At 49.9% G+C, this 17597-nt stretch overlaps 1 protein-coding gene across 2 annotated transcripts in view; it reads right to left on the bottom strand.

The window, feature by feature from the left end:
• CROCC (ciliary rootlet coiled-coil, rootletin) overlaps window positions 1–17597 on the bottom strand; it is a 52110-nt gene that overhangs the window by 13277 nt on the left and 21236 nt on the right. For both annotated transcript variants that reach the window (XM_069947385.1, XM_069947384.1), the window contains exons 7-20: window positions 14507–14672; window positions 14262–14368; window positions 13760–13987; window positions 13562–13646; window positions 12906–13010; window positions 12447–12695; window positions 11911–12110; window positions 10773–10955; window positions 9785–9929; window positions 9446–9592; window positions 8053–8283; window positions 5626–5819; window positions 3637–3764; window positions 2394–2563 (exon numbers count right to left, since the gene is read on the bottom strand). In XM_069947385.1, the coding sequence (XP_069803486.1) occupies window positions 2394–2563; window positions 3637–3764; window positions 5626–5819; window positions 8053–8283; window positions 9446–9592; window positions 9785–9929; window positions 10773–10955; window positions 11911–12110; window positions 12447–12695; window positions 12906–13010; window positions 13562–13646; window positions 13760–13987; window positions 14262–14368; window positions 14507–14672 (2338 nt within the window). The remainder of the gene's footprint in view (window positions 1–2393; window positions 2564–3636; window positions 3765–5625; window positions 5820–8052; window positions 8284–9445; window positions 9593–9784; window positions 9930–10772; window positions 10956–11910; window positions 12111–12446; window positions 12696–12905; window positions 13011–13561; window positions 13647–13759; window positions 13988–14261; window positions 14369–14506; window positions 14673–17597) is intronic.

The following is a 17597-nucleotide window of genomic DNA, read 5'->3' as shown; positions in this document are numbered from 1 at the left end:
ACCTATCCATCATACACATCACTCACCCCTATCCATCATACACATCCCTCACACCTATCCATCATACACATCACTCACACCTATCCATCATACACATCCCTCACACCTATCCATCATACACATTCCTCACACCTATCATACACATCACTCACACCTATCCATCATACACATCCCTCACACCTATCATACACATCCCTCACACCTATCCATCATACACATCACTCACACCGATCCATCATACACATCCTTCACACCTATCCATCATACACACCCCTCACACCTATCCATCATACACATCCCTCACACCTATCATACACATCACTCACACCTATCCATCATACACATCACTCACCCCTATCCATCATACACATCCCTCACACCTATCCATCATACACATCACTCACACCTATCCATCATACACATCCCTCACACCTATCCATCATACACATCCCTCACACCTATCATACACATCACTCACACCTATCCATCATACACATCCCTCACACCTATCATACACATCCCTCACACCTATCCATCATACACATCACTCACACCGATCCATCATACATATCACTCACACCTATCCATCATACATATCACTCACACCGATCCATCATACACATCACTCACACCTATCCATCATACACATCACTCACACCTATCCATCATACACATCACTCACACCTATCCATCATACACATCCCCCACACCTATCCATCATACACATCACTCACACCTATCCATCATACACATCCCTCACACCTATCCATCATACACATCCCTCACACCTATCCATCATACACATCACTCACACCTATCCATCATACACATCACTCACACCTATCCATCATACACATCACTCACCCCTATCCATCATACACATCCCTCACACCTATCCATCATACACATCACTCACACCTATCCATCATACACATCCCTCACACCTATCCATCATACACATCCCTCACACCTATCATACACATCACTCACACCTATCCATCATACACATCCCTCACACCTATCATACACATCCCTCACACCTATCCATCATACACATCCCTCACACCTATCCATCATACACATCACTCACACCTATCCATCATACACATCCCTCACACCTATCCATCATACACATCCCTCACACCTATCCATCATACACATCCCTCACACCTATCATACACATCCCTCACATCTATCCATCATACACATCCCTCACATCTATCCATCATACACATCCCTCACACCTATCCATCATACACATCACTCACACCTATCCATCATACACATCCCCCACACCTATCCATCATACACATCACTCACACCTATCCATCATACACATCCCTCACACCTATCCATCATACACATCCCTCACACCTATCCATCATACACATCACTCACACCTATCCATCATACACATCACTCACACCTATCCATCATACACATCACTCACCCCTATCCATCATACACATCCCTCACACCTATCCATCATACACATCACTCACACCTATCCATCATACACATCCCTCACACCTATCCATCATACACATCCCTCACACCTATCATACACATCACTCACACCTATCCATCATACACATCCCTCACACCTATCATACACATCCCTCACACCTATCCATCATACACATCACTCACACCGATCCATCATACATATCACTCACACCTATCCATCATACATATCACTCACACCGATCCATCATACACATCACTCACACCTATCCATCATACACATCACTCACACCTATCCATCATACACATCCCTCACACCTATCCATCATACACATCCCTTACACCTATCATACACATCCCTCACACCTATCCATCATACACATCCCTCACACCTATCCATCATACACATCCCTCACACCTATCCATCATACACATCCCTCACACCTATCATACACATCCCTCACACCTATCCATCATACACATCCCTCACACCTATCCATCATACACATCACTCACACCGATCCATCATACACATCCCTCACACCTATCCATCATACACATCACTCACCCCTATCCATCATACACATCCCTCACACCTATCCATCATACACATCACTCACCCCTATCCATCATACACATCCCTCACACCGATCCATCATACACATCCCTCACACCTATCCATCATACACATCCCTCACACCTATCATACACATCCCTCACACCTATCCATCATACACATCACTCACCCCTATCCATCATACACATCACTCACCCCTATCCATCATACACATCCCTCACACCTATCCATCATACACATCACTCTGATATATAGGGACAATAGACAGCCTGCTGGGGCCTGTAGTAGCCCAGGAGTAGAGACGCCAGGTAGTGGGGGTCTGGAGTCCCGGGTTGGGGGTCCGGTTACCCACCTTCTCCTGCAGCAGCCGCTCCACATCTTCTTCATGCGCTTTCTGCTCGCTCTTCAGGGTGATCTGCGCTTCCTTCTCTACATGGATGAGTTGTTGGTTGGCAGCCTCCTTATCCCGCTCTAGTTTCATGAGCTCGGCCTCCATCTGCCTCCGCACAGAACCGACCTCCGCTACAAGACCAGACAAGAGGGTATCAGCACCCGAGATAGGGGTCTCCTGCTAACCTCCCAGCCAGGAAGGGGTTACTGCACAGCATTATAGTATATATAGTGGTAACACCTCCTATACAGGACCATACCTCCTCCTCTACTGTATACTGCTCTCTATATACTCCAGCTCCAGGTCTATACATGTAATGTCTGCTCCTGTGCTGTATACTGCTCCCTATATACTCCAGCTCCAGGTCTATACATGTAATGCCTGCTCCTGTGCTGTACACTGCTCCCTATATACTCCAGGTCTCTACCATGTAATGTTTCCTGTGCTGTATACTGCTCCCTATATACTCCAGGTCTCTACCTTGTAATGTCTGCTCCTGTGCTGTATACTGCTCCCTATATACTCCAGATCTCTACCATGTAATGTTTCCTGTGCTGTATACTGCTCCCTATATACTCTAGGTCTCTACCATGTAATGCCTCCTCCTGTGCTGTATACTGCTCCCTATATACTCTAGGTCTCTACCATGTAATGCCTCCTCCTGTGCTGTATACTGCTCCCTATATACTCTAGGTCTCTACCATGTAATGCCTGCTCCTGTGCTGTATACTGCTCCCTATATACTCCAGGTCTCTACCTTGTAATGTCTGCTCCTGTGCTGTATACTGCTCCCTATATACTCCAGGTCTCTACCATGTAATGTCTCCTGTGCTGTATACTGCTCCCTATATACTCTAGATCTCTACAATGTAATGTCTGCTCCTGTGCTGTATACTGCTCCCTATATACTCCAGCTCCAGGTCTATACATGTAATGCCTGCTCCTGTGCTGTATACTGCTCCCTATATACTCCAGGTCTCTACCTTGTAATGTCTGCTCCAGTGCTGTATACTGCTCCCTATATACTCCAGGTCTCTACCATGTAATGCCTCCTCCTGTGCTGTATACTGCTCCCTATATACTCTAGGTCTCTACCATGTAATGCCTGCTCCAGTGCTGTATACTGCTCCCTATATACTCCAGGTCTCTACCATGTAATGTCTCCTGTGCTGTATACTGCTCCCTATATACTCCAGGTCTCTACCTTGTAATGCCTCCTTGGCCAGCCGTAGGTTCTGGGCTTCTCCCTCCAGCTGCTCCTTGCGGTTTGTGGTGTGGGCGAGCTGTTGCTGGATCTCATACAGGGCCGTCTCCAGCGCCTCTTTCTCTGACCTGTAGAGACAGACAGGGATTGGGGCCCCACATTGCCGCCGGCCTCTCCCATGAAGCTTCTGGGTTTTTTGGAGTCGGTCTCGGAGTGGCTTGTGTTGCTACCTGTGTGTTTAGTTTGCTGCTTAGATACATGCAGCCAGCTGGATCCCAGTAATGCTGCCCTCTATAGGCTGATATATTATTACAGGCAGCATGAGCTATGAGACAGCAGTGATGGCACCGGGGGTTGGGTACACGGTCCGGATCACTGCACATTAGCATCATGGGGGATACTGTGCAACACTATGGTCCACTATGACACTATGGGCCACTATGATACTGTGCAACACTATGGGCCACTATGATACTGTGCAACACTATGGGATACTATGACACTATGGTCCACTATGACACTATGGGCCACTATGATACTGTGCAACACTATGGGCCACTATACTGTGCAACACTATGGGATACTATGACACTATGGCCCACTATGATACTGTGCAACACTATGGGCCACTATACTGTGCAACACTATGGGATACTATGACACTATGGCCCACTATGATACTGTGCAACACTATGGACCACTATGACATTATGGGCCACTATGCTACTGTACGACACTATGGGCCACTATGACACACTGACACTATGATACTGTGCAACACTATGGGCCACTATGACACTATGGGCCACTATGATACTGTGCAACACTATGGGCCACTATGATACTGTGCAACACTATGGGCCACTATGACACTATGGGCCACTATGATACTGTGCAACACTATGGGCCACTATGATACTGTGCAACACTATGGGCCACTATGATACTGTGCAACACTATGGGCCACTATGACACTATGGGCCACTATGGCACTATGATACTGTGTGACACTATGGCACTATGATACTGTGTGACACTATGGCACTATGATACTGTGTGATACTATGGCACTATGATACTGTGTGACACTATGGCACTATGATACTGTGTGACACTATGATACTGTGTGACACTATGGCACTATGATACTGTGTGACACTATGGCACTATGATACTGTGTGACACTATGGCACTATGATACTGTGTGACACTATGATACTGTGTGACACTATGATACTGTGTGACACTATGGCACTATGATACTGTGTGACACTATGGCACTATGATACTGTGTGACACTATGGCACTATGATACTGTGTGACACTATGGCACTATGATACTGTGTGACACTATGGCACTATGATACTGTGTGACACTATGGCACTATGATACTGTGTGACACTATGATACTGTGTGACACTATGGCACTATGATACTGTGTGACACTATGGCACTATGATACTGTGTGACACTATGGCACTATGATACTGTGTGACACTATGATACTGTGTGACACTATGATACTGTGTGACACTATGATACTGTGTGACACTATGGCACTATGATACTGTGTGACACTATGATACTGTGTGACACTATGATACTGTGTGACACTATGGCACTATGATACTGTGTGACACTATGGCACTATGATACTGTGTGACACTATGGCACTATGATACTGTGTGACACTATGGCACTATGATACTGTGTGACACTATGACACTATGATACTGTGTGACACTATGATACTGTGTGACACTATGATACTGTGTGACACTATGGCACTATGATACTGTGTGACACTATGATACTGTGTGACACTATGATACTGTGTGACACTATGGCACTATGATACTGTGTGACACTATGGCACTATGATACTGTGTGACACTATGGTACTATGATACTGTGTGACACTATGGCACTATGATACAGTGTGACACTATGGCACTATGACACAGTGTGACACTACGGGTCTTGTATACCTGAGTGCGGCTATCTCCTCAGACTGCGCCCGGTTCTCTCTCTCACAGGCCGTCAGCTGGACCACCAGGCTTCCCTTGTCTTTCATTAGGGTTTCCTTCTCTCTGGAGGCGCGGAGCAGACTCTCGCTCTGTTGCTCCACCTCCTTGCGGCTCTGCACCAGGTCCTCGCTCAGGGCGTTCCTCTGACGGGTCACCTAGCGGAAAAGAAGCCGCCTCCATGTCATCTCTACATTGTACCAAGCTGGACCTGCCCTCCACCTACCCACAATCCATCTCAGCAAACACCTGCCATCCAATCTTATCTACTCAGCCTACCCACAATCCTCCTGGTCGCTATCTCTCTGTACACAGCCTACCCACAATCCTCCTGGTCCCCATCTCTCTGTACTCAGCCTACCCACAATCCTCCTGGTCGCTATCTCTCTGTACGCAGCCTACCCACAATCCTCCTGGTCCCCATCTCTCTGTACTCAGCCTACCCACAATCCTCCTGGTCGCTATCTCTCTGTACGCAGCCTACCCACAATCCTCCTGGTCCCTATCTCTCTGTACGCAGCCTACCCACAATCCTCCTGGTCCCCATCTCTCTGTACGCAGCCTACCCACAATCCTCCTGGTCCCTATCTCTCTGTACGCAGCCTACCCACAATCCTCCTGGTTGCTATCTCTCTGTACACAGCCTACCCACAATCCTCCTGGTCTCTATCTCTCTGTACTCAGCCTACCCACAATCCTCCTGGTCCCTATCTCTCTATACACAGCCTACCCACAATCCTCCTGGTCTCTATCTCTCTGTACTCAGCCTACCCACAATCCTCCTGGTCGCTATATCTCTGTATGCAGCCTACCCACAATCCTCCTGGTCTCTATCTCTCTGTACTCAGCCTACCCACAATCCTCCTGGTCCCCATCTCTCTGTACGCAGCCTACCCACAATCCTCCTGGTCTCTATCTCTCTGTACTCAGCCTACCCACAATCCTCCTTGCCTCTATCTCTCTGTATGCAGCCTACCCACAATCCTCCTGGTCTCTATCTCTCTGTATGCAGCCTACCCACAATCCTCCTGGTCGCTATATCTCTGTATGCAGCCTACCCACAATCCTCCTGTTCCCCATCTCTCTGTACACAGCCTACCCACAATCCTCCTGTTCCCCATCTCTCTGTACACAGCCTACCCACAATCCTCCTGGTCTCTCTCTGTACTCAGCCTACCCACAATCCCTCTGGTCTCTATCTCTCTGTACTCAGCCTACCCACAATCCTCCTGGTCGCTATATCTCTGTATGCAGCCTACCCACAATCCTCCTGGTCTCTATCTCTCTGTACTCAGCCTACCCACAATCCTCCTGTTCCCCATCTCTCTGTACGCAGCCTACCCACAATCCTCCTGGTCTCTATCTCTCTGTACTCAGCCTACCCACAATCCTCCTTGCCTCTATCTCTCTGTATGCAGCCTACCCACAATCCTCCTTGCCTCTATCTCTCTGTATGCAGCCTACCCACAATCCTCCTTGCCTCTATCTCTCTGTATGCAGCCTACCCACAATCCTCCTGGTCTCTATCTCTCTGTACTCAGCCTACCCACAATCCTCCTGGTCCCTATCTCTCTGTATGCAGCCTACCCACAATCCTCCTGGTCTCTATCTCTCTGTACTTAGCCTACCCACAATCCTCCTGGTCTCTATCTCTCTGTATGCAGCCTACCCACAATCCTCCTTGCCTCTATCTCTCTGTATGCAGCCTACCCACAATCCTCCTCTGGTCTCCATCTCTCTGTACGCAGCCTACCCACAATCCTCCTGGTCCCTATCTCTCTGTATGCAGCCTACCCACAATCCTCCTCTGGTCTCCATCTCTCTGTACGCAGCCTACCCACAATCCTCCTGGTCCCTATCTCTCTGTACGCAGCCTACCCACAATCCTCCTGGTCTCTATCTCGCTGTACTCAGCCTACCCACAATCCCCCTGGCCTCTATCTCTCTGTATGCAGCCTACCCACAATCCCCCTGGCCTCTATCTCTCTGTATGCAGCCTACCCACAATCCTCCTGGTCTCTATCTCTCTGTACTCAGCCTACCCACAATCCTCCTGGTCTCTATCTCTCTGTACTCAGCCTACCCACAATCCCCCTGGCCTCTATCTCTCTGTATGTAGCCTACCCACAATCCTCCTAGTCCCTATCTCTCTGTATGTAGCCTACCCACAATCCTCCTGGTCCCTATCTCTCTGTACTTAGCCTACCCACAATCATCCTGGTCCCTATCTCTCTGTACTTAGCCTACCCACAATCCTCCTGGTCTCTCTCTGTACTCAGCCTACCTACAATCCTCCTGGTCCCTATCTCTCTGTACACAGCCTACCCACAATCCTCCCTACACAGCCTCTATCTATCTGTATGCAGATTACCCACAATGTCCTGCTCTCACCTGCCCCAGCTGTTCCTGTAGATGGGCCTTCTCCTTGTGCAGGGACTGGAGCTCCAGCAGTAGTTTCTCCCGGCTCTGCTCCATGGCTTGCAGGGAATTATCCAGCCCAAAGCGCTCGGTGTCCAGCTCCAGCTTCTCCTGCTCCAGGCGGACCAGCTCATCCCTGATGGAGGCCTTCTCCTGCTCCACCTCATGTTTCTGTCCCTGTAGGGAGGACCGCTCCTGCTCCAGCTGAGAAAATGAATACAGTAAATAGACGTCCATCACTTGCAGCTTCCTGACCCCTCTGTGGCTTTACCACATCCCTGTAAGAATGGCCTCCAAATCCCCACAAGTCTCAGCACTTCAGCTCTTCCCTCCAACCCCTCAGATCCCTGCATGGCTCCCCTGGTGTGATGCTTTATGATGATGCCGGGTGCCCCCCCCCCCCCCCCCCCCCCCACACTGTCAGACCCCTGCATGGCTCTCCTGGTGTGATGCTCTATGATGATGCTGGGTACCCCCCACACTGTTGGACCCCTGCATGGCTCCCCTGGTGTGATGCTTTATGATGATGCCGGGTGCCCCCCCCCCCCACACTGTCAGACCCCTGCATGGCTCTCCTGGTGTGATGCTCTATGATGATGCTGGGTACCCCCCACACTGTTGGACCCCTGCATGGCTCTCCTGGTGTGATGCTCTATGATGATGCTGGGTACCCCCCCCCCACACTGTCAGACCCCTGCATGGCTCTCCTGGTGTGATGCTTTATGATGATGCCGGGTGCCCCCCCACACTGTCAGACCCCTGCATGGCTCTCCTGGTGTGATGCTCTATGATGATGCTGGGTACCCCCCACACTGTTGGACCCCTGCATGGCTCTCCTGGTGTGATGCTTTATGATGATGCTGGGTACCCCCCACACTGTTGGACCCCTGCATGGCTCTCCTGGTGTGATGCTTTATGATGATGCTGGGTGCCCCATACACGGTCTGACCCCTGCATGGCTCTCCTGGTGTGATGCTTTATGATGCTGGGTGCCCCCCACACTGTCGGACCCCTGCATGGCTCTCCTGGTGTGATGCTTTATGATGCTGGGTGCCCCCCACATTGTCAGACCCTTACATGGCACTACTGGTGTGATGCTTTATGATGCTGGGTGCCCCCCCACACTGTCAACCCCTGCATGGCTCTCCTGGTGTAATGCTTTATGATGCTGGGTGCCCCCCACATTGTCAGACCCTTAAATGGCACTGCTGGTGTGATGCTTTATGATGCTGGGTGCCCCCCCACACTGTCAGACCCCTGCATGGCTCTCCTGGTGTGATGCATTATTGTAGGTTCAGCAGTTTTAAGGTCTCTGCATCCCATCACCTCACTATATAGCACCATGAAGGCCACTGCGGCCACGTACCTGAGCAATGACTTTGTTGAGCTCCGTCTTGTCCTGGGCCAGACTCTCGTTCAGTGCGCTCATCTTAGATAAAGCGTCTCGTAGAGAAGCCTCCTCCGTCCTCTGTCTGTTCAGGGCCAGCTCCAGCTCTGCCCGGTTGATTTCAGCCTGGAAGGTTATGGGGGAAAGAGTGGGGGGTCACATACTTTTCAGAACCTACAATACTGAAGCAGTGAGTGATGTCTCTTATCTACGTATCCAAAGTCTCAGGATGGAAATAGTACTGATACATGGAGATCAGTCGGTGACCTCTCTATGGATCCGTCCCGAGATTAGGCATTACATGCTGCTGGATCTTACCTTGGACAGCGCCTGGGAGATGTCTGTCTTCTCTGCGTCTGACACCTCCTTCTCCAGCATGGACTGATGCAGGGACTCCTTCACCAGCACCAGCTCCTTCCTGAGGGCGGACAGCTTCACCTCCAGCTGCTCCTGGCTCTTGTGCCTGAAGATCAGGATTACTTGTTGTCAGTGCTCACGCTCCCACCACCCTCTCACCCCTATCTGTCTGCAGCCACCTCCAGCTACGGGACACTAAGATGCTCCAGGGGCTCTGCTGTGTGTGGCCCCGGTCTGCAAACAGTCTGGGGGATTTATTTATGGTGTCTAGGCCTATTGCACCCATACGCTGTGCTCAAAGTATCGCTCCAGTATATGTGATGCCACTCACTAATATTCATTTAAGCAGATCTGATGATATATAGGGATATATATATATGATGACGATGTCATGATAAGTCATGTCACTGAAGATGTCATGATAAATTATCATAATTATAACTATAGACGACAGTGGGATTAAAATATATATTTCTCCTAATTCATTTTGTCCACTGAAGATTTCATGCTAAACATAAAAAAAAACAAAAAAAACGCCACTCATCTCGCCTACCTTTCTATACTGCTGCTTGGTCAGTCTAGTTTAACTTAATAACATCATTACCATATTTACTAGGCTAAACTGTTTATTAGTGGATCCACTTTTTTTTTTATTCCTTCCCTTCATTTTTTTTCTTGAAATGTCATATTTTACTTGTTTTACAACTGTAATGCTTCTTTACAAATGTGAAGTTTTGCCATCATTTTATTCATTATCATTACTGTCTTCATCAATCCTTCTGGATGCTATGCATTGTAATTGCATCTTTTATTCACACTTTATTGTATATTATTCTGAAAAAGTACAATAAAATATTGTGGGGAAAAAAAAAGAAAGAAAGTGAGGGTGGATTGTTTGCAGACACCCTGGAGCCGGTAGGTACTCCCTTCCTGTCCATCCCCCACTCACCCCCTGTCCACCTCTCGCTGGGCTCGGTCACGGTCCTGACACAAGTCCTCCTTTTCCTCCTGTAGGATGTCTCTCTGACGCTGTAGGTCGCTGTTCGCCAGCTGCAGTTTTTCAGCCTCTTGACGTTGCGTCTCCAGCTGATCCTGCAGACTCTGGATGTTGCGCTCCAGGGAGGCCCGTTCACTGCAGAACACAGAGAGACATGAAGAGGAGAGCAGCACAGGGACCATCTATGACATATATAGAGCATTGTGTATCACTGCAGAACACAGAGAGACATGAAGAGGAGAGCAGCACAGGGACCATCTATGACATATATAGAGCATTGTGTATCACTGCAGAACACAGAGACATCAGACATATAGGAGAGCAGCGCAGGGACCATCTATTACAGACATATAGGAGAGCAGCACAGGGACCATCTATTACAGACATATAGGAGAGCAGCACAGGGATCATCTATTACAGACATATAGGAGAGCAGCGCAGGGACCATCTATTACAGACATATAGGAGAGCAGCACAGGGACCATCTATTACAGACATATAGGAGAGCAGCACAGGGATCATCTATTACAGATATATAGGAGAGCAGCACAGGGACCATCTATTACAGACATATAGGAGAGCAGCACAGGGACCATCTATTACAGACATATAGGAGAGCAGCACAGGGACCATCTATTACAGACATATAGGAGAGCAGCACAGGGACCATCTATTACAGACATATAGGAGAGCAGCACAGGGATCATCTATTACAGACATATAGGAGAGCAGCACAGGGACCATCTATTACAGACATATAGGAGAGCAGCACAGGGACCATCTATTACAGACATATAGGAGAGCAGCGCAGGGACCATCTATTACAGACATATAGGAGAGCAGCACAGGGACCATCTATTACAGACATATAGGAGAGCAGCACAGGGATCATCTATTACAGACATATAGGAGAGCAGCGCAGGGACCATCTATTACAGACATATAGGAGAGCAGCACAGGGACCATCTATTACAGACATATAGGAGAGCAGCGCAGGGACCATCTATTACAGATATATAGGAAAGCAGCACAGGGATCATCTATGGCAGACACATAGTGGGTTGTGGGTTGATCTCCGCGGCCGTCTCACCTGTTAAGCTGTTCTAGGCTGCCGCGTAGTCTGGAGATTGTCAGATCCGCATCATCTTTGGTCATAGAGGATGTGTCCAGATCTTGCTGCAGTTGATTTATTTTCTGCTCCAGGACCCTGCGGTCATTCTCGCTGTCACTGAGCTGTTTGCGCAGCGTGCCCACAGTCTCTTGTCCGGCCTCCAGCCTCCCCCGCAGCTCCTGCAAATAATCCAATCACTCAGTGTTACAGCAAAATTGCAGCACCGCATGTACACGTCACAACTGCAGCACCGCATGCACACAGGACAACTGCGGCGCAGCATATACACGTCACAGCTGCAGCACCGCAGGTACACGCCACAACTGCAGCACCGCAGGTACACGCCACAACTGCAGCACCGCAAGTACACGCTACAACTGCAGCACCGCAGGTACACGCCACTACTGCAGCACCTCAGGTACACGCTACAACTGCAGCACCGCAGGTACACGCCACTACTGCAGCACCTCAGGTACACGAAACAAATGCAGCACCACAGGTACACAACAACGTACCTGAACCTGTAGCTGTCTTCTCTGTAGAGCAGAGTGCACAGCGGAGAGCGCAGAGTCGCGGAAGGCTGGAGACAGGCTACGTCTCGGGGAGGAGCTGCGGTGTGGAGAGGGACGGCGGATGGGAGAGGATGTTCGCAGGCTGCTAGAGAGACCCCTCAGGCTGAGCCCCGGACCCTCACTGTCTGCAAGCTCAAACGTCTTATCACTGGTGGAGAGCTGAAGACCACTGTCTGCATCACTGAGGACGGCCTAGAGGAGACAGTAGTGATATGTATTAAAGGGTCCAAACGCACAGTCACACTGCTCAGTACAGACCACCGGCCCCATCATTAAAGACCCCCAGCTTTGCCCTATTATTACAGACCCCCGGCCCGGCCCCGTCACTACAGACCACCGGCCCCATCATTACAGACCCCCAGTCTCGCCCTATCATTACAGACCCCTGGCCACATCTCACACCTGTGTCAGCTCTCGCAGGGTCTCCTGCAGAATCTCTCTCTCCGACTTCAAAGCTTCCATCTCTTCTCCTACAAGTGTCACCCGCTCCTCCATCCGACTCTTCTCCTGCAAGAAGCAAAGAGACACAGTGACATCCTGCGACCACCCCCTGCCCGATGCAACCACTCACTGATGAGTATCGAACCTCTCCACCTCCAAAATGGAGCAAGGGAGCTCCGTACACTACTATGGAGGCGACATATCCAACAATGCACTGCAGTACCGCATGTGCTATATAGTGAACCAGTAGGGGGCAGCTGTGAGATGTGGGATCATGGACACTAAGAGGAAACCAGCAGATTGTTATGTGACTGAAGTATATGACCCATAGTCATGGTCAGTAGTGGATCCTATTCCTCTCACTGATGGCTCCCGATTCCCTGTGTGGCTCCTCGATTCCCTCCCCCGATTCCCTGTGTGGCTCCCCGATTCCCTGTGTGGCTCCCCGATTCCCTCCCCCGATTCCCTGTGTGACTCCCCGATTCCCTGTGTGACTCCCCGATTCCCTGTGTGGCTCCCCGATTCCCTCCCCCGATTCCCTGTGTGACTCCCCGATTCCCTGTGTGGCTCCCCCATTCCCTGTGTGGCCCCCCCAATTCCCTGTGTGGCCCCCTTACCTGTTCCTGTAGTTGTCTGATCTGCAGCTCCTTGTCCATGTTCTCACTCTGCAGCCGCTCTATTGACTTACTCAGCTCTGCTGTTCTGTAAGATGAATAGGATGCCATCAGACAGAGATACCATGGCAGCTGGCGCCCAGGCTGGCACAGAGGGGGCGTCTGTGACCCCATGCTCAGGACTGCGGTGAGGTCACTTACCTTGCGCTCAGCTCTGCTTTCTCAGCATCATAAGCCGCTTGTAGCTGGATCATTTCCCGCACCTTGTCCTTTAGCTGCTCATCCAGTTGGGCGATCTGCAGCGCTTGTCTCTCCACGGCCACCACACCGCTGTTCTCGGCCAGGCGGAGGGAGCTGCTCACATTCAGACAGGAGGCGTGCAGACAGCGGCAGGACTGGGACAGCTCCTTCTGCATCACTGACAGGTCCCTGCAGAGAGAAGGCGGTCACATGAGAGGACACCCATACACCTTTAATGACTGATGGCCAAGGGATGGAGGGTTAAGCCCTGGCCAGAGAGCTCTGGCTGCAGCTTATTTCTCCCAGAACAAAGGGGACAGTCAGAAACTAATTTTTTTTTTTTTATCACGCCTGTCCTCTATCTGTGTGTAGTCGGTAGGTACAGCACCATGTACCTTGCACCGACAAAAGTATAAAGTGTACAGGGACCTTAACACTGGTGATCCGCCCACCGGACACCCACCTCTCCGTCATGGTCTTCATCTCACTGAAGTGTCTCCTGAAGCCGACCACCTGTCTCCACAGTGACAACAGGCGACTGTGCTCATTGCTGAAGTATGCGTTAAAGGACTGCAGGGGGCGACAAACAGAAAAATGGAAGAGAGGATTCAATCCAATGGCCGCTGGACAGTGTGGGGCGTTCACCTCTGGGCCCTGGATGGTTCTGGGTGGGGTCTCCTGTACAATCAGGGGGTGGGCCAGCCTCACCTCCTCCTCGCGCCTCCACTCGCTCTCTCTCTGTTCCAGCTCATCCCGGGCCCTGGTCCAGTCGGCCGTCAGCTTGCGCAGATCCTCGCTCAGCGCCTGGTTGGCTGCGTTGGCCTGATCCAGCTGCTCCCTCAGCATGACATTCACCTGGGTCAGGCTGGCGCTTCTGTCATCGAGGAGGGAAAGAGCCAAACTAATGGAAATATCCTGATCTATGGGGTCACAGCTGCCGTCTATGTGCTCAGACTACTGCTCTCTGCTATCAGCCCCCCCCCCCATAATAGCTGTATGACAGGATTCTATGTGCTCAGACTACTGCTCTCTGTTATCAGCCCCCCCCCTATAATAGCTGTATGACAGGATTCTATGTGCTCAGACTACTGCTCTCTGTTATCAGCCCCCCCCCCCTATAATAGCTGTATGACAGGATTCTATGTGCTCAGACTACTGCTCTCTGTTATCACCTCCCCCCCTCCTATAATAGCTGTATGACGGGATTCTATGTGCTCAGACTACTGCTCTCTGTTATCAGCCCCCCCCCTATAATAGCTGTATGACAGGATTCTATGTGCTCAGACTACTGCTCTCTGTTATCACCCCCCCCCCTCCTATAATAGCTGTATGACAGGATTCTATGTGCTCAGACTACTGCTCTCTGTTATCAGCCCCCCCCCCTATAATAGCTGTATGACAGGATTCTATGTGCTCAGACTACTGCTCTCTGTTATCACCCCCCCCCCCCTATAATAGCTGTATGACAGGATTCTATGTGCTCAGACTACTGCTCTCTGTTATCACCTCCCCCCCCCCTATAATAGCTGTATGACAGGATTCTATGTGCTCAGACTACTGCTCTCTGTTATCACCTTCCCCCCCCCCCTATAATAGCTGTATGACAGGATTCTATGTGCTCAGACTACTGCTCTCTGTTATCAGCCCCCCCCCCTATAATAGCTGTATGACAGGATTCTATGTGCTCAGACTACTGCTCTCTGTTATCAGCCCCCCCCCCTATAATAGCTGTATGACAGGATTCTATGTGCTCAGACTACTGCTCTCTGTTATCAGCCCCCCCCCTATAATAGCTGTATGACAGGGTTCTATGTGCTCAGACTACTGCTCTCTGTTATCACCTCCCCCCCCCCTATAATAGCTGTATGACAGGATTCTATGTGCTCAGACTACTGCTCTCTGTTATCAGCCCCCCCCCCCCCCTATAATAGCTGTATGACAGGATTCTATGTGCTCAGACTACTGCTCTCTGTTATCAGCCCCCCCCCCATATAATAGCTGTATGACAGGATTTTATGTGCTCAGGCTACTGCTCTCTGTTATCAGCCCCCCCCCCTATAATAGCTGTATGACAGGATTCTATGTGCTCAGACTACTGCTCTCTGTTATCAGCCCCCCCCCTATAATAGCTGTATGACAGGATTTTATGTGCTCAGGCTACTGCTCTCTGTTATCAGCCCCCCCCCCCTATAATAGCTGTATGACAGGATTCTATGTGCTCAGACTACTGCTCTCTGTTATCAGCCCCCCCCCCTATAATAGCTGTATGACAGGATTCTATGTGCTCAGACTACTGCTCTCTGTTATCAGCCCCCCCCCATATAATAGCTGTATGAAAGGATTCTATGTGCTCAGACTACTGCTCTCTGTTATCACCTCCCCCCCCCTATAATAGCTGTATGACAGGATTCTATGTGCTCAGACTACTGCTCTCTGTTATCAGCCCCCCCCCCTATAATAGCTGTATGACAGGATTCTATGTGCTCAGACTACTGCTCTCTGTTATCAGCCCCCCCTATAATAGCTGTATGACAGGATTCTATGTGCTCAGACTACTGCTCTCTGTTATCAGCCCCCCCCCTATAATCGCTGTATGACAGGATTCTATGTGCTCAGACTACTGCTCTCTGTTATCAGCCCCCCCCCCCTATAATAGCTGTATGACAGGATTCTATGTGCTCAGACTACTGCTCTCTGTTATCAGCCCCCCCCCCACATATAATAGCTGTATGACAGGATTCTATGTGCTCAGACTACTGCTCTCTGTTATCACCCCCCCCCTCCTATAATAGCTGTATGACAGGGTTCTATGTGCTCAGACTACTGCTCTCTGTTATCACCTCCCCCCCCCCCTATAATAGCTGTATGACAGGATTCTATGTGCTCAGACTACTGCTCTCTGTTATCAGCCCCCCCCCCCCTATAATAGCTGTATGACGGTCTTCTATGTGCTCAGACTACTGCTCTCTGTTATCAGCCCCCCCCTATAATAGCTGTATGACAGTATTCTATGTGCTCAGACTACTGCTCTCTGTTATCAGCCCCCCCCCCTATAATAGCTGTATGACAGGATTCTATGTGCTCAGACTACTGCTCTCTGTTATCAGCCCCCCCCCCACATATAATAGCTGTATGACAGGATTCTATGTGCTCAGACTACTGCTCTCTGTTATCACCTCCCCCCCCCCTATAATAGCTGTATGACAGGATTCTATGTGCTCAGACTACTGCTCTCTGTTATCACCTCCCCCCCCCTATAATAGCTGTATGACAGTATTCTATGTGCTCAGACTACTGCTCTCTGTTATCACCTCCCCCCCCCCCTATAATAGCTGTAATGACAGGATTCTATGTGCTCAGACTACTGCTCTCTGTTATCAGCCCCCCCCCTATAATAGCTGTATGACGGTCTTCTATGTGCTCAGACTACTGCTCTCTGTTATCAGCCCCCCCCCTATAATAGCTGTATGACGGTCTTCTATGTGCTCAGACTACTGCTCTCTGTTATCAGCCCCCCCCCCCTATAATAGCTGTATGACAGGATTCTATGTGCTCAGACTACTGCTCTCTGTTATCACCTCCCCCCCCCTATAATAGCTGTATGACAGTATTCTATGTGCTCAGACTACTGCTCTCTGTTATCACCTCCCCCCCCCTATAATAGCTGTATGACAGGATTCTATGTGCTCAGACTACTGCTCTCTGTTATCAGCCCCCCCCCTATAATAGCTGTATGACGGTCTTCTATGTGCTCAGACTACTGCTCTCTGTTATCAGCCCCCCCCTATAATAGCTGTAT

The sequence above is a fragment of the Dendropsophus ebraccatus genome, chromosome 12 (genome assembly GCF_027789765.1).
Source record: "Dendropsophus ebraccatus isolate aDenEbr1 chromosome 12, aDenEbr1.pat, whole genome shotgun sequence".
NCBI lineage: Eukaryota > Metazoa > Chordata > Amphibia > Anura > Hylidae > Dendropsophus > Dendropsophus ebraccatus.
The sequence above is the reverse complement of the archived record's forward strand: the minus strand, read 5'-3'. Positions and strand labels throughout refer to the sequence as shown.